Genomic DNA, 24,040 nt, shown 5'->3' on the forward strand with positions numbered 1-24,040 from the left:
CCCCAGCGCTCTCCGCAGATCTTTGGGTTGATAATCGCAAACATGGAGGATGCTTCTGATTCTTCACAAGGGGTTGCTCTATTAATTAATAATGTAGCTCTCCCAGGCTCTCCGCCGTCTCTTCCTGTATCAGTGACAGGCTGTAAAAGTCATCGAGTAGCCAATAAAAAGGTAGAAGCGAGAAGTGAAAAGCTCCTCCCAACAGCTCTTCCTCCTTCGGAGCCGAAAGTAGATCAGAAACTTCCCAGGAGCTCGGAGAGGCGGGGAAGTGGCGGTGGGACGCGATTCCCCGCGCGGAGCCAGGCCGTGGCAGCGGGAGAAGCGGCGGCCAGCAGCGCCGCGGGGCCGGCGAGAAGCGACCCCCCGGGGGGGACAGAGCCTCCCCTCGCCGCCTTTGTAGTTGAGAAGGTGGAGAAGTGGCAGCCGGCGTACTCGCAGGTGAGGGGCTCCGTGTGGTCGCTCGGGAGCCGGCCGACGCCGGCAGCGAAGTGGAGGAGAGCGGGGGAACAAAGCGGAGTGACTCCCGGGTCCGCCCGCAGCGAGCTCCCTCGCGGCGTCGGGCCGGCCGGCTGCGCGCCGAGCACGTTGTGAGCCCCGCGGCGGCGGTGGCCCGCGGGCTGGGAGAGGGCGCGGGGGGAGGGGGCCGCCGTCGCTCCCGCACTGCCCGCCCGCGGCCGGGCGTCCGGCCCCATTGTGAGCCGGCAGCCGGGCGTGCGGAGGTGGGGCGGCTCCGCTCTCTCCATACCCCGGCCGCGACAGGAGCGACCTCGGCTCCGGTGGCAGTCGCGGCGCGTCAGTCACACAAAAGGCAGTCGAGCTTCCCCGGCGCGCGGACCGACCCACGCCGCCGCCGAGCGCTCCCCACCTTACCGGCTTTCCTTTCCCTCCAATTTTGATAGGGAAGCGGGGCCGGCGCGGGCGGCCGAGGGTCCGGGTGAGCCCGCGGGCGGACACGAGATGCCGCTGCTACACCGAAAGCCGTTTGTGAGACAGAAGCCGCCCGCGGACCTACGGCCCGACGAGGAAGTTTTCTACTGTAAAGTCACCAACGAGATCTTCCGCCACTACGAGTAAGGGCCGGGCGCGGGGGGTGCGAGGGAGTGTGGGGACTCTCTCCCCCACGTCCTTTTGTCTCTCTCCTTATTCTCGCTCTGGGCTTCTGGCGGGGCGACGGGAAAGTGACGGGTGGTCGCGGGCCCGCGTTTCTTTGGCCCCCGAGCCCAACCAGTGACTGCGCGGGGCCCCCTGCTGGCCCCACTGGCCGCGGCGCGCGTGGGTAGAGCCGGCCCGGGCAGAGTAGCCTCGGGTCCCAGGCCGGCCGCGGGGACAGCTTCCAGTCGCGGCAGCCGCCCGGCAGCCGAGCGGCGGAAACTCCCCGCCTCGCCCCTCCCCGCCGCGGCCACACGCGCGCTCCGGGGCCAGTTCCGGGATCCCCGCCCGGCGGCCGAGGGGATCCCCGCTCGGGTCAGCGGCGCGGAGCCGCCGTCCCCCGGCCCCGGGAGGGAATCCCCGCCCCTGGGGGCAGGAAACGGCCGGGCTGGGCGTTGTTTCCTTGGTCTGGAGTAGAGCCTGACGTTGGAGCTGCCTAGGGTAGGGGCGGGGGCGGAGCGGAGTTGGGACTCGGGGAAGGAGGGGGCTCCCCAGCGGGCCGGGGGCCAGGGGGCCTGGGAGAGCCTCCGCCGGCTGCCTCCGGTGTCCGATGAGGCTAGGCCTCGGAGTGTGCTAAGCGAGCCGTGCGCTCTGTCACCGCCTCTTCTTGGTGACTAACTCCCGGCCCCGGGGAACTCAGCGTCTCCGCCCCGGGAGACCGGGTGAGGAAGAAGTCGGGGCTGGGCGGGGGAAGAGGAGGTGCGGGAGAGCAGGGCCCCGGGCGCCCCCTCGTTTTCACTTTTGCGAAGCCTGGAGAGCGCTGGAGGGGGTTGGGGGAGGGGGTTAAGACAAGTTCAACTCCAACCCCAGTCAGCTTCTTCTTTATCCCCCTGCGCATGTGGGCCGCCTGACATGTGCCACTCGCTATTGTTTTGATATGAATCCGGAGGAGCTACTGCGTGTGTAGTTTCAACCCCTAAATTTTTAGGTCCTCGCCTGGTTTATCCCAAGAGATCCTCTTGTCCCGTGTCACTTAACGACGGGGTGTTTTAGAGCTGTGTTTAAACAGGATCTCCAAGCGAGAACCTGAATTGATCAATCGCTGAAACAGCCTGATCCTCCCTCTTTCTTGTGCTTTATCCTCTCTACTCAGAAGGAATCCCTTTGTGGCTTAGAAACCGAGAGTTAACAGCAACCAAGTAAACTGTGTGTAGGAGGCACCTTTTCTGAGTGGGGGATTCACGGAGGGAGGGCTTCAGGCAAACGCCGCATCTGTCGGAGAAATGAGTAGTGAAGATAGAAAAGAGTTCTTTGGGGCTTCTATTTTAAGTAAGCCTTCTTTTTCTTCAGCTCCACAGAAGAAGCTACAGGTAAAACATGTGATATCTAGAGAAGTTTTTCCAACAGACAGTACTTTTAAGTAGGAGTATACATCTTACTTTGCTCCTGTACAGACTTGTTGTTACTCAAATAGAGTTCACTTTTGTAACTACTTAGGTGAACTTGGGTTAGGTAACTTGACAAGGATGATGTCTTATTTTTTAAAGAGGTTTAATTAAAATCTTTGGTAATTACTGATTTTTTTTTAAAAAAATTGTGTTTAATGAAAGTGTCAACAAAATAGGAAATGGGCTTAAATTTCAAACCTTTCTCCCTTTGAGCAGTCTTATCTTTCTGAGACACTCTTCTCACTTGAGCAGGGTGCATGAATATGGCCACTATCCTTCTTGAATTAAACACTTTTCATATACTTAGGTTCTTGGTGAGGAACCTAAGAGTTATTATAATCGTGGAGAATGCTAAAATGCCAAATAAAAGAAGAGACTTTTGGTATTCCAAACCTACCTTCCGTTAATATCCTATGTAGTCTTACGATTTTAGAGTTAAACAAAAAAACTAGTTTTTTGTTTTCTGTTTTCTCTGTGCTGAAGTGTTTGGATTTTTGGAAATTACAGGCAGTTAAGGAGAGGCAAAGTTTGGCAACAGAGCTATTTTGATCATTTATCCTGAGCAAAGCAAAACTATTGGTGTTCTTGGGTGTTAATGTTTATCACTTTGAATTAGCAAAATTGGAAGAAGACTGCCATTGTGTTAAAATTTGGATTACTTTCTCTTTCTCTCAGATGATTATAGAAAGATATCTTTCTAAAAATGCATTCCTGGTCGATGGTATATGGTGTTCTGCAGATTATGGTAATCTGACCCTTGCCACAAGTCTGGAGAAACTATGAAGGAAACCTGTTTTCACTAAGACATTAAATCCTGAGTTGGTTTATGTAAATTTGTTTGAAGATTATTCTTTACATGCATTATTTTGAACACTTTCTGTTGTGTTTGTCTGAAGATCACCTATTTGCTTAGGTTTTTGATTTCTTGAATATAACTTTAGAGAAAACTCAGTTTTAAAGAATTTTACTACACCTCCCCGACCTTGTTCAGTTCTCAACACGGTGCAAAGTAACTTTTGCCTCTAACTCTGGTTAGCAGAGGTTGCCAGTGACCTTTTAATTGCTAAGTCGTATTTTGTCTATCTTAATTGATATTATAGCCAACACTTCCTCCTTTGGCCTTCTAGCAGGAGTGGTCACCCCCTCCATTTTATCTAGTGTAACATCTGCAGTTATTGCACTGTAATGCAATATATTTGTTGCATCACATTTTTTCTTTTCACAGACCCTGAGTTATTTGAGGCAGGAAAATGGATCCTTAGTGATTATACAGTACGAACTCCTTTATTTTGTTTGTTTTAACTATATGCTCTTTAACTAATTGCTAACTCTTGTTTGACCTGTTTTTCATAAGTAAAAAAGATTCATTAAAAATAGCACATTAACTTTAGATGAATGAATAAGCCAGGGAGCAAAAGAATGAAACTGGGCCACTGTCTTACACCATACACAAAAATTAACTCCAAATGGATTGAAGACTTGAACATAAGGCCTGAAAACATAAAACTCCTAGAAGAAAACATAAGTGGTAAGCTCCTTAACATAGATCTTGTGGTGATTTTTTGCATCTGGCACCAAAAACTAAAAAGCTCCTGCACAGCAAAGGAAATCATTAACAAAATGAAAATGTAACCTGATAAGTAGGAAAAAATATTCATAAATATTATATTTGTTAAGGCGCTAATATTCAAAATATATAAAGAGCTCATACAACTCAATAGCCAAAAAACCAAAACAATTTGATTTAAAAATGGAGAGAAGATCTGAATAGGTATTTTTCCAGAGAAGAAATACAGAGAGCCAGCAGATGCTCTACATCATTAATTATCAAGGAAAAGCAAATCAAAATCTTGATGGGATATCACCTCACAAATGTTAGAATAACTGTTATTAAAAAAGACTTGAGTTCCCGTTGTGGCTCAGCGGAAATAAATCTGACTAGTATCCATGAGGATGCAGGTTCGATCCCTGGCCTCACTCGGTGGGTTAAGGATCCAGTGTTGCCTTTAGCTGTGGTGTAGATTACAGATGCTGCTCAGATCTGGCATTGTTGTGGCTGTGGTGTAGGATGGTGACTACACCTCTGATTCAACTCCTAGCCTGGGACCTCCATGTGCAGCGGGTTTGGCCCTAAGAAGACACAAATAAGACTAGAGAAGTTCCCTTGTGACACAGCAGGTTAAGGATCTGATGTCACTGCAGTAGCTTAGGTAACTGCTGTGGCATAGGTTCAGTCCCTAGCCCAGAAACTTCCATATGCCATGGATGTAGCCAAAAAAACAAAAACCAAAAAAAACCTCTAGAAGTAGAAGTAACAAGTGTTGAGGATGTGGAGAAAGGGAACCTTCATGCACTATTGTTGGGAATATAAATTGGTGTAGCCATTATGGAAAACCGTATGAGGGCTCCTCAAAAAATTACAAATAGGACTACCATATGATCCAGCAGTTTGACTTCTAGGTAATGATCCACAGAAAATGAAAACACTAGTTTGAGAAGGTTTATGTACCTCATGTTTATTGCAGCATTATTTACAATAGCCAAGACATGGAAACAACATAAGTGTCCATTAATGGGTAAGTGGGTGAAGAAGATGTGGTGTGTGTGTATGTACACTCACACACACACAATGAAATATTCAGCCTTATAAAAGAATGAAATCTTGTCATTTATAGCAGTACGTATGGACCTCAAGGGCATTATGCTAAGCAAATACTATATGATCTTGCTTATGTATGGAACCTAGGGGGGAAAAAAAAAACAAGAAAAATGAAGCTCATAGATAAAGAGAATAGAATTAAGTGCATAATTTAATCTTTTAAATGAGATAAAAGTTTATTCTGCAATTTAGTTAGCTGACAATTTTTAGTTTTATTACTTTTTTTGTCTGTGGATTGTTCAGAAATGGTATAATGAGTTCTGAATACCAGAAGTTCTAGATTTGTAGGGTAGGAAAATGATTTTTTTTTTTTATCTAGTGACTTTAATCTCCTGAATAAAATGACCTTGTAAAAGCCATTTAGATTCTTGGAATTGGCTAGTATTTCTCATCTCCAAGTGAGTCACACTTTTCAGTAAAACAGGAATCTCTCCTACAACATCACTGACAAACCAGCTTATGTTTCTATCTGGCTTTCCAGTGAAAAGTGTTTGGCTACTTTATAAGGCATCCTGTTTTCATTATTCGTCAGCTTACTAGTTAATTCAGTCCTCTCACCAGCCTTCTTCTACAGACGAGGAAGCTGGGGTTGGGGGAGGAGGAGTAAGTCCAAGATCAGTGTCAAAAACCAACTGTCTAGTGATTGATGACACTAGAATTTGTAGTCACATACTTAAGACTCTAGAGTTTGTGTTTATATTTAGCATCATGCAGTGCTTATGGAGAATTCTTCCTAATATTTGTTAAAGTTTGCATAAGTATTCACCAAAAGTATAGGGGCAGTGCTTAGAATTCAAGCTGGCTGCCTAGATCTTTGTGTAGGAACCATTGTCTGCTACTCAGACATTTGACTTTAACTATACCCCAAGTGATTGAGTTCTAGATATTATATGTACAAATCAGAATTCCATCAATTTATAGTGGGGAAAAAAATGCTTTTCACTTAGACCAGTTCCCAAACTGATAATCAGCTATGTATGAAATCTAATTGTTATCAGAGGGCTCTTTGGTAAGCATAGTTTTCAAGGAAAGTTGGATAATCTTCACAACTAATGTCTTCAAATTAGGTGTTCATCTCCTCTTTAGGAATGTCTGCCACATGGCCCAGATATTTGGGTCTATGAGTCCTTTTTTTGTGGGTAGTATAATAGATTCCCAAATGTTCTTTTTTGGCTTTAACCTTTTGTCTGGTTAGCAGGCTACCATGTTTCTGTTCTTCAGACAGAATATATATATATCAGTTAATGTATAACAGGCCACCCTAAAACTTAGTGGCTCAAAACACCCATTTTATTTGCCCACTATTCTATGGGTTGCCATTGTGGTTTCTGCTGGTCTGTCTATGCTCATTGATTTAGCTATAGTCAGCTGGAGGATTGGCTGAGGCTAGGTGGAGTAAGAGGTGGCCTTAGTCATGTGTCAGGGATCTCAGCTGGGATGGTCTTTCTTTCTGTGTGTTTTCCAGCTTTATTGAGATATAATTGACAAATAGAATTATAAGATATTTAAAGTATTCTACATGATGATTTAATATACTGGGTGGCATTTCTCACCATATGGTCTTCCATCCTCAGAAGGCTAGCTTGGGCTTCTTCATGTGCTGGTCTCAGGATGCTAGGAGAGTGAAAGTGGACATTTCTCAATGTCATTTTATATTTTGGTGATCAAAGCCAATCTCAAGGCCAGCCCAAACTCACAGGGTGGTGAAATAGACTCCACCTCTTGTGAGAAGAATATGAAAGTCATTTTTAAGGAGCCTACACTCCCTCAACCCTCTGCAAATAGCCTCCCACTCAGCAATTAAGATTTTATACTTGGGTCATCCAGATTAGAATTGAATGTTTGCTTATAATCCCTCTGTAGCTAATCCCTTTTCCTAACCCCCTTCCCAATCCTGAACTTTTCAAAGATTCTCAAGCCTTGTGTGTGTTCCTCTGTGTTCCCCTGACGTTATTCCTCTACCATACAGGTTATTCTGTGTATTCTATTATCTCTCTACAAATATAATACTTAAACAGTAAGAATTGATACAGTTTATTTAGGCACATGATATTATCTTAATTTCATATTAACTGTTTATGGAAGACATTATTCCCATTTTATAGAAGAGAAATTTAGGTTAGATGAAAGTGTGTAACTTACAGTCATGTACAAGTGGTAAAGCTGAGATTCAGGCACTTTTCTTTCTTCTTCCCATTCATATGTATACTTTCTCTTTTTAGATACACGTAAAAGTAAATGTGGACTATCAATGAGAAAATGTTTATACTTGAAACTGTGCTTTGGAAAGTCTTTGGAGATGCTGAAATAGTTTGTCCCTGTAGTGAGGAAAGAATGTGTGTCTATAAAACAATGGCATAAATCACATGTGCTATGGAACTCCTGTAGTGGGAACATAGAAAATGGAGCTGACAGCTGCTGGAGAGTTGAGGAAGCCCCCAAATAGGAGATACCATCTGAATTGGGTCCTGAAAGATGGAGCTGTGTTTCACCTTTGTCGATTTAACTTAATGTTTAATGTCTAGATTTAAAAAATCTTTATTGCTATTGCTCACCTTAGAATCATCTGCAGATTTTAGGAGCCTGCCTTGTATGTCATTAAGTCTCAGGCAGTACTAAGTGCAAAGTAATAGTTCATTAAAGTATTTATTAAACTAAACTTTATATATATGTATATATCATTTTTTAGGGCCACACCTGCGGCATATAGAGGTACCCAGGCTAGGGGTCAAATCGGAGCTACAACTGCCTGCCTACACCACAGCCACAGCAACTTGGGATCCAAGCTGTGTCTGCGACCTGCTCCACAGCTCACGGCAACGCTGGATCCTTAACCTACTGAGCAAGGCCAGGGACGTAACCCGTGTCTTCATGGATACTAGTCAGGTTCATTAACCACTGAGCCACAGAGGGAACTCCTATATTTTTAATTAATTGAATTTTCCTTCTGTTGATGAAAAATGTGAGAAATGTAATTTTCATCTGTCATTTCTCTGTTTAACATAAGGCACATTTAGTCTACCATGCCTGTTATTATCCAAACCCCATGCTCTTATAACCCCTTCAGTGGAGGAAATTGTTGGGACAACCTGTGATGTCTTTTAGCAATTAATACTTTTCTAAGTTTATAAACCATATTTTCCATCTCTTGCAAACCATATGCTGTTTAAGTCAGAAATTATGTTAGTTTTTAACCTATGGCTACATTTCTCAGTTACTAATTATTTTGTGGACAGGGGAGTTTGCTTATGTCCCTTGGATCTTTTCTGTGGTGTTATGCTGGCTCGTTCTTGTATTATGACCAGTTAATATTGTTTGGGCCATTAAGTAAATAGAGTACGCTTTGGATTTATTTTTTCTGAATTGTAGTTGGTTTTTGGTTTTTATGTCAGTTCATTCTTAATCTTACTATGCTAGGTTTTTAGTTTTCCAAATACCCAGCAAGTTAACAGGATGTTGCCTTTTCTTAATTTGTTTACTAGAGAGTTGGTTGACTTTGTTCTAAGAAGTGTGTTCTTACCAGTACTTGACCTGGTAACTCAGAAGCAATTTTTTCTTAAGAAATAATGGTAAAGGGCAGAGGTCACCAAATGTTTTCTTAAAGGGCCAGATAAATATTTTAGGCTTTCCAGGCCATTAGGTGTCTGTTGTACCTATCCAACTCTGCAGACTATTAAGAAAGCAGTTACAGGCAATAGCTAAAAATGTGGTTTGGTTCCAATGGTTGTGTCCCAATAAAACTAGAAGAACAGGTAGAATGCTGGATTTGACCTCCAGGCCAATAATAAATTACAGACTATAATAATCTATATTCGTCTAAACTGATATAAAGTAGTACTTTGCATGTTATAAATTTTTGTTCACAATAATAAAAATGTGCTTCTTGTAAAAGTGTCATTTTATATTTTTATAATATAGAAACTGAAGAGGCACTGTAACCTGTCCCCTAGAGTTCAGTATTCTTAACAAAATCCTACACATTTGAATGTGTATGATGAGTGGGTGAAGAACAGAATTATAGAAGTGGGTGTAAGCGAAGGTATGTAATGTTAGAGATGGTGCTGTGCCAGTAGTGGGTGTTAAAGAGAGAAAGCGTCTCTAGCTTTTTCCCCCTTGCTTTGAAATGGCCGCTGAAGTGGTGTGCCCTGCTTTCCTCCCCCTGAGGGTATATCTTTGTGCACAGCAGGGCTGTAACTTAACAACTTTGTAGAGTAGATATAGGCTAAAGGAAACAAACAATACAAACACTTTACAGGAGGCTGTGGAAACCTGGGTGAAGAAGGGCAGCTGGGAGTTCCCATCATGGCTCAGCAGAAATGAATCTGACTAGCATCCATGAGGATGTGGGCTCGATCCCTGGCCTCACTCAGTGGTTAAGGATCCAGCATTGCCATGAGCTGTGGTGTAGGTCACAAATGCAGCTTGGATCCTGAGTTGCTGTGGCTGTGGCATAGGCTGGCAGCTACAGCTCCGATTAGACCCCCGGCTTGGGAACCTCCATATGTCATGGGTGTGGCCCTAAAAAGCAAAAAAAGTAAAAGGGGGGGGGGTAGCTGTACATCACTGGTTACTGACTATCCATATGTTTAGTGGAGGTTTGTGGTACTTGTGTCATTCCTGGTACAATGGTAACAAATCTGAATAGTGTTTATTGAAGCTCAGTCTATAGTCTGTCCTTCTGCCACTCGGCACCAAATAGTCCAGGCTATAAAATATGAACCGGCTGTGGCAAAAGCTGTGCTGCCCAAATGCAGGAACCATTCTTTGGCATGGGGGTTATTATGGATTTGAAATGTGACTAGTCAGAATTAAGATGTGCAGTAGATGTAAAATACATACTGGATTTTGAAGATTTGGTTCCCTCCACCAAGGGGAAAATTTTCAATATTGATTACATATTTAAATATTTTGGAATATACTGGGTTAAAGAAAATACATTATTGAATTAGTATCTCTTAAAAATTTTTTTTAAAATATTGCCCTTAGGAAATTTTAAGTTAGGAGTTTCCATCATGGCTCAGTGGAAAAGAATCTGACTAGCATCCATGAGGACGCAGGTTCTGTCCCTGGCCTCGCTCAGTGGGTTAAGGATCCGGCGTTGCTGTGAGCTGTGGTGTAGGTCACAGATGCGGCTTGGATCCCGAGTTGCTGTGGTTGTGGTGTAGGCCAGCAGCTACAGCTCCAATTCGACTCCTAGCCTGGGAACCTCCATATGCTGTGGGTGCGGCCCTGAAAAGACCAAAAAAAAAAAAAAGAAAGAAAAAGAAAATTTAAAGTTATATTTGTGGCTAGCATTCTATTTCTGATAGCATTGGCTTAGAGACTAGTTAATGTGTAAAATAGATTTGAAGTATATTTTCCTTAACAATTGACTGTGGATAAGGAAGGCTGAGTGTTTTTTGCAGGTTTTTGAGTGTGCAGAGATCAGCACCCCTTTCCCTTGTTGAAAGGTCACCAGTAGTACTAGATGTAGTTTAAATTATTAGAAATAGAGGAGTTTTCTTGCAATGAAGCTAGCTAAGGATCTGGTGTGGTCACTGCTGTGGCACCAGTTTGGATCCCTGGCCCAGGAACTTCCATATGCTGTGGGAGTGGCCAAAAGAAAGAAAGAAATATATTTCATGTACATTATGTACTAACTATATGTGGCTTGGGAAACCATCTTACAGATGTGTTTGTTTCTATAGAGAAAAGTTTAAAACTTTTTATAAAGCTTTTCTTGGAGTTCCTGTCATGGCGCAGCAGAAACAATCCGAGTAGGAACCATGAGGTTGCGGATTTGATCCCTGGCCTCGCTTGGTGGGTTAAGGATCTGGTGAGCTGTGGTGTAGGCCAGCAGCTGTAGCTCCAATTAGACCCCTAGCCTGGGAACCTCCATATGCCGTGATGTGGCCCTAAAAAGCAAAAAGCAAAAACAAAACAAAACAAAACAAAAAACAAACAAACAAAAAACTTTTTATAAAGCTTTTCTAAGTGAACTGCAGGTTTTAGGCAGTAAAAAATAAGACCTTTCAAGATCCATCCATTCATTTTATTCTGTGCTGTTGATAACCACCGTCTGGGTATGTCTGTTGCCTTTCTCTTAGCTAATAAACTATTTATCTACATAGATTTTCTTGCTTAAAAGAACCATATTATATTCATGTTTCTCTCTGGCGGAGGCTTTTTTTTTTTTTTTCCTCTCCTTCAGCTCTACTTTTCCTTTACATCCTGACTCTGAATGCCACTTCCTCTGTCTTGGTCTTTTTTGCCTACCTCTACTCCTTCCCTTCCTCTGAATTCTGAAAGGATATCTACTTCTGTCTTGTAAAGATAATCACTTGTTAACTTTGTATTTTAATAATACACACCGATTATCTCCTCTACTAAATGGTACATGCTTCAAAGGGATCTTCTTTGTACTGAGTTAGGTTACTTGGCATAAATATGTTATATTTTTAGGTCTCATTTCTGGTAAGGTATGATTTTTTTTCCATAGATTTCATTTTTGTTGTTGCAGAATCTGCATACAAATAAATAAATTGAGCCTTTTTTTTTTCTCTTTTAGGGCTGCACCTGTGGAATATGGAGGGTCCCAGGCTAGGGGTCTAATTGGAGCTGTAGCCACCGGCCTACGCCACAACCACACCAGATCCGAGTCGTGCCTGCAACCTACACCACAGCTCACGGCAACACCAGATCCTTAACCCACTGAACGAGGCCAGGGATCGAACCTGAAACCTCATAGTTCCTAGTCGAATTCGTTAACCACTGAGCCACGACGGGAACTCCAATAAATTAAGCTATTTTAATGGAACTATTCCAAATCATCTTTGGAGATCAGACTACCACAGGAATAACTTATACAGATATACTAACAAGGAAATAAATGTATAGCAGTTTTAATATGTTTTAGAATGATGGGAGAAAGAAAGGGGTATTTCAGGAAAGAGAAAAAGAGAATAGTGAATTATGTTGGTTACATATATATTGAACAGTAGACCAAAATATACAGAAAGGAAAAATATCTGTTACCATTTAGAGAAAACTATTGTTAACCTTTTATGCATACATTTAACCTATTCTATTTTAAAAATAATTTATTATAGGAGTTCCTGTCGTGGCACAGTGGTTAACGAATCCGACTAGGAACCATGAGGTTGCGGGTTCGGTCCCTGCCCTTGCTCAGTGGGTTAACGATCCGGCGTTGCCGTGAGCTGTGGTGTAGGTTGCAGACGTGGCTTGGATCCCGCGTTGCTGTGGCTCTGGCATAGGCTGGCAGTTACGGCTCCGATTAGACCCCTAGCCTGGGAACCTCCATATGCTGCGGGAGCGGCCCAAGAAATAGCAAAAAGACAAAAAAAAAATTAAACATAGGAAAAAAAAATAATAATAATTTATTATAAAAAATAATGAGTACCTGCTCATCATAAAAATTCAAACGATATGGAAATATTTAGAGTAACAAGTTTTCCTTTTCCTTCCTTCCCAGTCCCCTCCTTTCTCCATGAGGAACATTTTACTATGGTATTTGTATAAATATGAAAAATTGCACATTTTGTCTATTATAATTAAATATGGAATGGAATTATGTCATTCAGTGATTTGGAGTTTTTTCTGTGTAATATTATCTCAGAAATCTGTCTCTATTATAGATCTCTTGAATTTTGAAAATGACTGAAGGAAAGGAGTTCCCTGCTGTCTCAGTAGGTTAAAAATCTGGCATTGTGGAGTTCCCGTCGTGGCGCAGTGGTTAATGAATCCGACTAGGAACCATGAGGTTGCGGGTTCGATCCCTGTCCTTGCTCAGTGGGTTAACGATCCGGCGTTGCTGTGAGCTGTGGTGTAGGTTGCAGACGCAGCTTGGATCCTGAGTTGCTGTGGCTCTGGCGTAGGCCGGCGGCTACAGCTCCGATTCAACCCCTAGCCTGGGAACCTTCATATGCCACAGGAGCGGCCCAAGAAATGCCAAAAAGACCAAAAAAAAAAAAAAAAAATCTGGCATTGTAATTGCTGTGGCATGGGTTCAGTCCCTGGCCCGGCAATCTCTGTGCTGTGGCTGCAGCCAAAAAAAAAAAAAAAAAAAAGACTGAATAGATTTTTTTAGAAGAAATCAATTCTCATAGTAATAAATTCCGGGAGTTCCCTTCATGATTCAGTGGTTAATGAACCCCACTAGTAACCATGAGGTTACGGGTTTGATCCCTGGCCTCACTCAGTGGGTTAAGGATCTGACATTGCCGTGAGCTGTCGTGTAGGTCACAAATGTGGCTTGGATCCCGAGTTGCTGTGACTGTGGCATAGGCCGGCGGCTAGAGCTCTGATTAGATCCCTAGCCTGGGAACCTCCATGTGCCTCGTGTGAGGCCCTAAAAAAGACAAAAAAAAAAAAAAAAAAAAGGAAAGAAAGAAATCCCAACAGTGCAGAAAAGCATTGAGTAGAGTGGTGGTCCCTTACTCTCATCCCCATTCTGTAGCTGTTACCTTGATTTTTGTATAACATTCCAGAAATATTTTATGCCTCTTTAGGTTATCTTTATCTCCTTTCCTTCTTTCCTTCCTTCCTCTTCTTTTTCTTTCTCTCTCTTTTTTAACACGAGTGGGACCATATTATTTATATGTATGTGTGTGTGTTTGTGTGTATTTGTATATGTATTGTTTTGGCATCTTTTACTTTGAAAAAACATAGGAGGGAAGCAGACTAGACAGTTGTTTTTCCTATTTACATGTTAGGAACTCTCCTTATATAGTTTAATGACTGTGATTTTTTCATTATGTGATTTTTTCATTGCTTAACCTTTCTCTTATTGTTAGATGCATAGATTTCCCTGTTTTTCATTTTAAAGCCTTTCAAAATTCATGTTAAGTGCTTGAGTTGACAGTGTTTTGACTGCTTTGAAACAAAAACCTTAAAAATTAGAAGGAAAAAGAGAAGTTGAATTTATTTTGTTTCACTCCAGTTTCAAAACTGATGGAAATCAAAGTCCAACTTTGGCTGAATGTACCTTTAAATTGCAAAATATAAATGTCTAGTTTGAATATACCTTTTTCTTGTGTTTGTATTAATGTGTAAATTGACCAGTTACTAAACTCTTGTTTTTGAGTGCTATGATTCTTTGTAAAATTCTGCAATAAAGGTGCAACCTTTATTAGCTTTTAATGTAAAATTTGTGAAATGATAGGTAATGGATTTTTGTTTTTGTTTTTTAATCAGTGACTTTTTTGAACGAACCATTCTGTGCAACAGTCTTGTGTGGAGTTGTGCTGTGACGGGTAGACCTGGACTGACCTATCAAGAAGCACTTGAGTCAGAAAAAAAAGCAAGACAGAATCTTCAGAGTTTTCCAGAACCACTAATTGTTCCAGTTTTATACTTGACCAACCTTACCCATCGTTCACGCTTACATGAAATTTGTGATGATATTTTTGCATATGTCAAAAATCGATATTTTGTTGAAGAAACTGTGGAAGTCATTAGGAACAATGGTGCAAGGTAAAGTACTTTTTATTTTTTCTTTTGTTATGTATGCATTTATATTGCTCAAATTCAAAATACACAAGGTATACTGAGGAAAGCTTACCTTGTACTGTTTTCCAGCCACCCTTTTACCCTTTTCCCAAGGCCCTTGTGTTAACAGTTTTGTATGTATTTTTGCAAAGCTAATTTCATATAGACCTTTAAAAACATACACACACACTCATACACACACTCTCTCTCTCTCTCTCCTGCCCCTTTTATTGTGAAAGATAACATACTGTTGTTTATACCTTTTTTCACTTAAAATATCTTTAAAATTAATCCATTGTAATGATAAACCACCTTCTTTCTCTTTTTTTATTTACTGTATAGTAAGTCCTATTATATGGAAGTTTCACCCTCAATTTAAGAGTTAAAAATTTTTGGTAAAGATCCCACTGTGGCTCAGCAGTAATGAACCCATCGAGTATCCATGAGGATGAAGGTTTGACCTCTGCCCTCGCTCAGTGGGTTAAGGATCCGATGTTGCTGTGAGCTGTGGTGTAGGTTCCAGACTGGCTTGGATCTGGTGTTGCTGTGGCTGTGGCATAAGCTGGCAGCTATAGCTTGGATTCAACCCCTAGCCTGGGAACTTCCATGTGCTGCAGGTGTGGCCCTAAAAAGACAAGGAAAAAAAAAAAAACTTAGGTAAAGATACCTACTGTGTTCTCATTATGTTACCTAATAGTTTAAATATGCCTATATTTCTTTCTGGGTTTTAGTAATTCCTTTGATAAGCTAAGGACTGAATTTTATATACTTTGCTAAGTTCTCTTTTACCCAGGCCTTCAAGAAAAAAATAAATATTTCATACATGAAAATTTTAAATGACTTTATCTGTGGCACTAAGTTAAAAACTATCAGTGCTTTTCTGAAATCTTAAGCATCTATGATTGACTGGTCACTGATATTTTTTATAGTAATCTTTATTTGCATTAAAATTTTTTATAGCCTCTGGGAGTTCCTGTCGTGGCGCAGTGGTTAACGAATCCGACTAGGAACCATGAGGTTGCGGGTTCGATCCCTGCCCTTGCTCAGTGGGTTAACGATCCGGCGTTGCTGTGAGCTGTGGTGTAGGTTGCAGACGCAGCTCAGATCCCGAGTTGCTGTGGCTCTGGCGTAGGCCAGGGGCTGCAGCTTCCTATTCGACCCCTAGCCTGGGAACCTCCATATGCCATGGAAGCGGCCCAAAGAAATAGCAAAAAAGACAAAAAAAAAATTTTTTTATAGCCTCTGGACTTTTGAGGGATACTTCCACCCCTTTTTGTTAACCTGAATACAATTTTCTTATTTTAAACTTTAGCAGTCAAAACTTATTGTGCATTATATGTTCTTAATTATATGTTAATGTGGTTTTTATTACCTTATTTTTGAGAATCATCATTAGTAGTTCATAATGTGATTTCAGAATCCTTTCTTTTTTAAAAAAATTTATTATAGTTGATTTACAATGTTCTGTCAATTTCTGCTATATAGCAAAGTGACCCAGTTATACATATATATATATGTATACATTCTTTTTCTCACATTATCCTCCATCATGTTCAATCACGAGTGTTAGATATAGTTCCCTGTGCTATACAGCAGGATCTTACTGCTTATCCATTCCAAATGTGTTAGTTTGCATCTAGTAACCCCAAACTACCAGTCTATCCCACTCTCTCCCCCTCAGCAACCATAAGTCTGTTCTCCATGTCTATGAGTTTCTTTCTTTTCTATAGATGGATTTGTTTGTGCCATATATTAGATTCCAGATATAAGTGATATTATGTGGTATTTGTCTTTTTCTTTCTGATTTACTTCACTTAGTATGAGAGTCTCTGGTTCCATCCACATTGCTGCAAATGGCATTATTTTTGTTTTTTTTATGGCTGAGTAGTATTCCATTGTGTATATGTACCACATTTTCATAATCAATTCATCTGTCAATGGACACTTGGGTTGCTTCTATGTATTGACTATTGTGAATAAAGCTGTAGTGAACATAGGGGTTCATGTATCTTTTTAAATGAAAATTGTGTCCGGATATATGTCCAGGAGTGGGATTGCTGGATCATATCATAGTCCTATATTTAGTTTTTTGAGGTACCTCCATACTGTTTTCCATAGTGATTGTACCATTTTACTTTTTCACCAACAGTGTAGGAGGGTTCCCTTTTCTCCATACCCTCTCCTGCATTCGTTATTTTAGACCTAACTAATGATAGCCATTCTGACTGGTGTGAAGTGGTACCACATGGTACTTTTGTTTTGCATTTCTCTCACAAATAGTGATGTTGAGCATTTTTTCATGTTCCTATTGATCATTTGTATATCTGCTTTGGAGAAATGTCTATTCAGATCTTCTGCCCATTTTTCAATTGGGTTGTTTGTTCTTTTGCTGTTGAGTTGTTTGTGTTGTTTGTGTATTTTGGAGATTAAGCCCTTGTTGGTTGCATCGTTTGAAACTGTTTTCTCTCATTCCATGGGTTGTCTTTTTTTTTTTTTATGGTTTCCTTTGCTGTGCAAAAGCAAAAGAAGTAAATTTCATTAGGTCCCATTGGTTTATTTTTGTTTTTATTTCTATTACCTTGGGAGACTGACCTAAGAAAACATTTGTAAGGTTGATGTCAGAGCATGCTTTGCCTATGTTCTCTTCTAGGAGTTTGATGGTGTCTTCTCTTATGTTCAAGTCTTTAAGCCATTTTGAGTTTATTTTTTTGCATGGTGTGAGGGTGTGTTCTAGTTTCATTGATTTACATATGGCTGTCCAGTTTTCCCAGCACCACTTGCTGCAAAGACTGTCTTTTTCCCATTGTATATTCTTGCCTCCTTTGTCGAAGATTAATTGACAGTAGGTGTCTGGGTTTATTTCTGGGTTCTCTCTTCTGTTTTGTTGGTCTGTATGTCTGTTTTGGTACCAGTATCATACTATCTTGATGACTGTGGCTTTTTAATATTGCCTGAAGTCTGGGAGAGTTATGCCTCCTGCTTGGTCTTTGTTCCTTAGGGTTGCTTTGGCATTCTGGGTCTTTTATGGTTCCATATAAATTTTTGGATTGTTTGTTCAAAAATTCCTGTGAAAAATTGTCATTGGTAATTTGATAAGGATTGCATTGACACTGTAGATTGCTTTGGATAGTATGGCCATTTTAACAGTATGAATTCTTCCAATCCAGGAGCATGGAATATCTTTTCATTTCTTTGATTCCTCTTTAATTTCCTTGATTAATGTTTTATAGTTCTCAGCACATAAGTCTTTCTCCTCCTTGGTCAAGTTTATTCCTAGGTAATTAATTTTGGGAGGTGCTATTTTAAAAGGTATTGAATTTTTGTATTCCTTTTCTAATATTTCATTGTTAGTATACAGATATGTGACTGATTTCTGAATGATAATATTATATCCTGCTACTTTGCTGAATTTATTGATCAGTTCAAGTAGTTTTTGGGTTGAGTCCTTAGGGTTTTCTGTATATAGTATCATGTCATCTGCATAATGTGACAGTTTTGCCTCTTCTCTTCCAATTTGGATACCTTTTTTGTTTGTCTGGTTGCTGTGGCTAGGACTTTCAATACTAAGTTGAATAAAAGTGGTGAAAGTGGCATCTTTGTTTTGTTCCAGATTTTAGCCAGAAGGCTTTCAGCTTTTCTCTATTGAGTATTATATTGGCTATGGGTTTGTCACAAATGGCTCTTATTATGCTAAGGTATATCCCTTCTATATCCACTTTGGTAAGAATTTTTATAATGAATGAATGAATGAGTGTTGGATTTTGTCAGATGCTTTTTCTGCATCTATTGAGATGATCATGTGGTTTTTTATTTTTCTTTGGTTAATGCAGTGTATGATGTTGATAGACTTGTGTATGTTGAACCATCCTTGTGAACTTGGGATGTGCTGTTGGATTCAGTTGGCTAAAATTCTTTTGCGAATTTTTGCATCTATATTCATCAAAGATGTTGGCCTATAGTTTTCTTTTTTGGTAGTATCTTTGGTTTTGGTATTGGGGTGATGGTGGCTTCGTAGAATGTCTTTGGGATTGTTCTTTCTTCTTCAATGTTTTGAAAAAGTTTAATAAGAATGGGTGTATAAGTTCTTGTTTGTATGTTTGGTAGAATTTGCCTGTGAAGCCATCTGGTGGTCTTGGACTTTTATTTGTAGGGAGTGTTTTTATGGCATATTCAATTTCATTTCTAGTGATCCATCTGTTCAGTTGATCTATTTCTTCTTGATTCAGGTTTGGCGGGCTATATGTCTCTAGAAAGCTGTCCATTTCTTCTAGGTTGTCAGATTTTTTGGCATGTAATTCAGAATACTGGCTTTCATATAATCCATTTTAATTATTAAATGCTACTCTGCATGAATCTAAAAAAGCCAAGAGATTTTATATTAAGATATAAATTTGTTTGGATTTGATTTTGGTGAAGATTTGATAAGTTATTTTTTTAATTGTAGAAGCAACAAATTGTGAAAATTGAAGGGTTTTTCATATTTGGGACTTTGGGAAAAAATTCTGTCTTTGGGAAAAAATTATGTCTTTATTTTCAAAAGGAAAGATTGATATGTCATCAGTAATACCACCAAGAACATAGCAGTCTGTATCACTGAAAGGAATAATAGGGTCATGTTTGGGAACCAGAACAGTTTTTTTCTCCTTATAGTCATTGTTTCTTATCTGACTTATGCCACAAGTGTTTTCTAACTTATAAATCATTGGGATACATTAACCTTTAACATTAGGTTAAATATTTCTTATCTCCAGACATGTGGTTGTTCAATGTTTTTTGGGTAGCTTGTTTTGGTTGTGCTTTTAAAATGGGCTTCAGTTAATTGTAGCTTTAATAACAATAGTAAAGTAGGGTACATTGCAGAAATGGGAAATTTGAGTCACAGTGTTACTGGTTTTTCGTTAGGAAACATTTCTTCTGGCTTATGAAGCTTTTCAATGATAAAGTATGAGAAATTGGTATTTCTCTGAAAAATTTAGGCTAACTTTTCATAATACATATTGGCCATTCTTTTTGTTTGTTTTTGTTTTTGCTGCACCCATAATGTATGGAAGTTCCTGGGCCAGAGATTGAACCCATGCCACAGCAGTGACCCAAGCTGCTGCAGTGACAATTCTAGATCCTTAGCCTGCTGTGCCACAAGGGAACTTCCTATATTGGCCATTCTTAATCTTTATGGCTGGGAAAGGAAAAATTGTGGATAAGTCATTGACTTTCTGCTTTTGACACCTGGGTGGGTGGTAGGCTGCAGAAGGCTTAGGAAGTAATGCTGTCAGGGTGAAGCTTTGCTGTCATCTTGGACCCAGATATTTCTGATTGTTCTAATTTTTGTATCTCACAGACATGTTGCTTAGGTGATTCATGAGTGTCACTTAGAGGCTAGCCACTGGGTTACTTCTAAAATAAAAAGGATCAAGATGCCCTTAAAGAGGAGATACAAACAAGTCAACTTCTCAAGTATTAAACATATGAATGAAGTCATTCAGGAGCATCTAGGTCCAGAGTGCCATAGAGGCTAGGCCTGGGTCCCCTACACTGGTGCTAACTCTGGTTATTTTAGTCTTTTAATCTTTGCCAGATCTCATGACCATTCAGTGTTTAATTTGCTCTTCAGCTCCTTTGTCCATTTTTCTTTTGGCTTCTTTGTCATCAATACATTTGTGAGAGATCTTTGTTAAATACTAGGCATATTAGGAGTTTCTATCATGGCACAGCGGAAATGAATCCAACTAGGAACCATGAGGTTGCAGGTTCTATCCCTGGCCTTGCTCAGTGGATTAAGGATCCTGTGTTGCTGTGAGCTGTGGTGTAGTTTGCAGACGTGGCTCAGATCTGGCATGGTTGTGGCTGTGGCGTAGGCCAGCAGATCTAGCTCCAGTTCGACCCCTAGCCCAAGGAACTTACATATGCTGCAAGTGTGGCCCTAAAAAGGGGGGAAAAAATAGAGATTCAAACCTGACTTGAGATTTCTGCAGCTTTAAGTCCTAGTTCCTGCATATACCATTATCCTTTCATTTTTTTCACTTAAATTTCAGTTAAAATAACTTTAATATTTAAAATTGGTTATCAAGGTTTCCTTTGATTGTAATTCTGCCTCCACTACCTGCTTACTGCATGTGTAACATTTTGCCAGGTTATTTAATATCACTTACCTCTTCCTTGTGTCTGTGGAGGAATTATTGTGAAGATTAACTGAGATGCTATATGTGAAGTGCCATGCACACAGCAAGTGATCTATAAATGACCAAAAAAAAGTCAGTCTTTTTCATTTTTATTTATTTGGTTCTCTGTTATGCTTGTTTGTTAACTCTTATTATGTTATACTGATAGGAGGAAACGACTTGGCATGTTTTTCATTTGGAATATGTTCTAGATCCTAAGCAATATGTGTCCCTTCTAGCTTCACATCTACGTATGTAACTTTTGGGATTGAGTTCAGTTTTATGGTGGTAGATGGAAGTGATGAGATTCTGGCATCCTCAGGGGGTCGGCTAGGGCAAACTCAGCCTCGGTGATAAGAGAAGCTCCTCATTGAATTTCCTCAGTATCCCTGTTGACTTTTATCTGCAGGCTCTGGTGGCTTTTATACCTGACTGTGGCATGAGGTTTATCTTTAGGGGATTTATTTAGAGAATTAAATGGATTTCTCCCAGTGGCTGAGAAATAGCAGGCATGTACTATCTTTGTGGGATCCATAGGACCCATAGTGTGAGATATCTGTGCTGCTTCGACCTTCCAGTCTTTGGAAGTTATAATGTGAAGTTAGAGAAGAATTTGCTTATACAGTATATACATTTTCATCTCCCTCTGCTTTTTAGGTTAAATGAGCTTTATTGAAATGTAATTCACACACTACAAAATTAGCCCTTTAAAGTGAATTCATTGGGTTTAAGTGTGTTCACTAGGTTATGTGACTATTTCTACTATCTAATCCGAGAATATTTTCATCACCGCAGTAAGTCCTGTATATATTAGCAGGCCCTCCACACTATACTGTCCCCTCAGCCCCTGGCAACCACTAATCTGTTTTCTGTCTCTGAATTTGCCTGTTTTGGACATTTCATGTATGTGGAGTCATAAAGTATATACTGTATTTGGTTCTTTCACTTATTACAATGTTTTCAAGGTTTAATCCATGTTGTAGAGTGTATCAGTATTTTATTTCTTTGTATCAATAAACAAATTCTGTATGGATCCATCCCATTGTGCTTATTCTTTCATCAGTTGATAGATATTTGGGGTGTTTCCACTTTTGGACAATTATAAATAATGCTATTATAAACATTCCTGTATGTGGAGATATATATATCTCTCCAGTTCTATATATATATATATCTCCATATCTCTCTCTCTCCATATATATATATATCTCTAGTTCTCTTGGTTATATACCTTAAGGTAGAATTGCTAAGTCATATGGTAACTCTGTGTTTGGCATTTAAGGAATCTCCAAATTTTTCCAAAGCAGCTGCATCATTTTACATTCCCACTAGCAGTGTGTAAGAATACCAGTTTCTCCACATCCTCAACAAGCCATATATGTGGACAATTTATTATTGTCCACCTTTTTTATTTTACCATTTATTTTGGGTATGAATTGGTATTTCATTGTAGTTTTGATTTCCATTTCCCTAATGACTAATAATGTTGAGCATCATTTCATGTGTTTATTGATCATTTGTGTATCTTCTTTGGACAAAAGTCTACTCTGGTCCTTTTCCCATTTTAAAATTGGAGTATTGATCTTTTTCTTACCAGGTTTAAGAGTTCTTTGTGTTTTGGGGCGTTCTTGTTGCGGCTCAGTGGTTAATGAACCCGACTAGCATCCCTGAGGATGGGGGTTCAGTCACTGGCCTTGCTCAGTGGGTTAAGAATCCAGCATTGCAGTGACTGTGGTATAGGCCAGCAGCTACAGCTCCAATTCAACCCCTAGCCTGGAAACCTCCATATGTTACAAGTATGGCCCTAAAAAGACAAAAGACCAAAAAAAAAAAAATTCTTTGTGTTTTGGGATACAAGTCCCTCAGCAAATACATGATCTACAAATATTTGCTCCCATTCTTTGAGTCGTCTTTTCACTTTTTTTTTTTTTTGTCTTTTTGGGGCCCCACTTACAGCATATGGAGGTTCCCAGGCTAGGGGTCTAATCAGAGCTGTTGCTGCCAACCTACACCACAGTCACAGCAATTCGGGATCCAAGCCATGTCTGTGACCTACACCGCAGCTCACAGCAACACGGGATCCTTAACCCACCGAGCAAAGCCAGGGATCGAACCCACAACCTCATGGTTCCTAGTCAGATTCGTTTCTGCTGCATGATGACGGGAACTCCACTTTTTTTTTTTTTTTAATGGCCACATTCATGGCATATGCAAGTTCCTCGGCCAGGGATTGAATCTGAACCACGGCTGTGACCTATGCCACAGCCATGGCAATGCTGTATCCATTAACCGCTGCTGGGTGATCCAATCCCAGCTTCCACAGCAACCCGAACCGCTGCAGTGGTTTTTCACCTACTATGCCAAAATGTGACCTCCTCTTTTAACATTCTTAATGGTATCATTTGCAATACTATCTCCTTTTGCTTTTAACTTTTGTTCTGCTGTCAATAGCATCTACCTTTTATTTCTGTCTCTGTGGTAGTACTTATCAGTGGTCTAAAGACTTCTTCATAGATTCACTGGAAAGAATTTGCTATGTTTGAGAAAAGTGGATGGGCCATCCTTAGGTTGAATTAGTCAGTACAGATACCCTGAATCTCTTCACTTCAGTATCCTTACTGTCTCATTTTACCTTCCTCCTCTCTTGCTTTTTGCCTCCTAGGACTTTAGATTCGATACTTCCCTCCCCCCCAAGATTTTCTGTTTTGAAATTAACAATCAGCTAACCGATTCTTCTAGAAGACCCTTTGTCGTTGCTGTGGTCGATGGAATAAAGAGAACAACTGACTCCTTGACTCAGCCAACCAGTTTAGTTCTTTACACTCCCCATCCTGATTGCTACCAGCTGGCCTGCCAGTCATGCTCTTTGTTCTCTGATACTACTTCAGAGCCTATAGAAGTGAAAGGATGGGGGTGGTCTTGTGAAAAAAACAAAACAAAAAAAACTGACCTGGTAGTCAGGTCTGTTAATTCTTAAACAGCTACCAGATGCTTTGGGTATACACTTTATCCACAGATATGAGGTAAGGACTTAAATTTTCCGTTTACAGAATCGAAAACAGATCTAAAGAAGTTAAGTGGGTTTTTTTGTAATTGTTTGACATGTATTTACTGATAACCTGTTATTTACTTGCACTATTCTAGACACTGGAGATAGAGCAGTGAACAAAACAAAGTTATGGAGCCTCCATTCCAGTCTT

General features: G+C 40.4%; 1 protein-coding gene across 2 annotated transcripts in view; it reads left to right on the top strand.

The window, feature by feature from the left end:
• The first annotated feature begins 299 nt into the window (after positions 1–299).
• The window catches only part of BAZ1A (bromodomain adjacent to zinc finger domain 1A), a 101,470-nt gene continuing 77,729 nt past the window's right edge, over positions 300–24,040 (top strand). Inside the window, exons 1-3 of one of the 2 annotated variants that reach the window (XM_047794884.1) lie at positions 300–438; positions 900–1,070; positions 14,389–14,667. In XM_047794884.1, the coding sequence (XP_047650840.1) occupies positions 958–1,070; positions 14,389–14,667 (392 nt within the window). In that variant the 5' untranslated portion in view covers positions 300–438; positions 900–957. Of the gene's footprint in view, positions 439–697; positions 1,071–14,388; positions 14,668–24,040 lie in introns of those variants that run through there. The other variant, XM_047794883.1, reaches the window with a different exon arrangement.

The sequence above is a fragment of the Phacochoerus africanus genome, chromosome 9 (assembly GCF_016906955.1).
Source record: "Phacochoerus africanus isolate WHEZ1 chromosome 9, ROS_Pafr_v1, whole genome shotgun sequence".
Taxonomy (NCBI): Eukaryota; Metazoa; Chordata; class Mammalia; order Artiodactyla; family Suidae; genus Phacochoerus; species Phacochoerus africanus.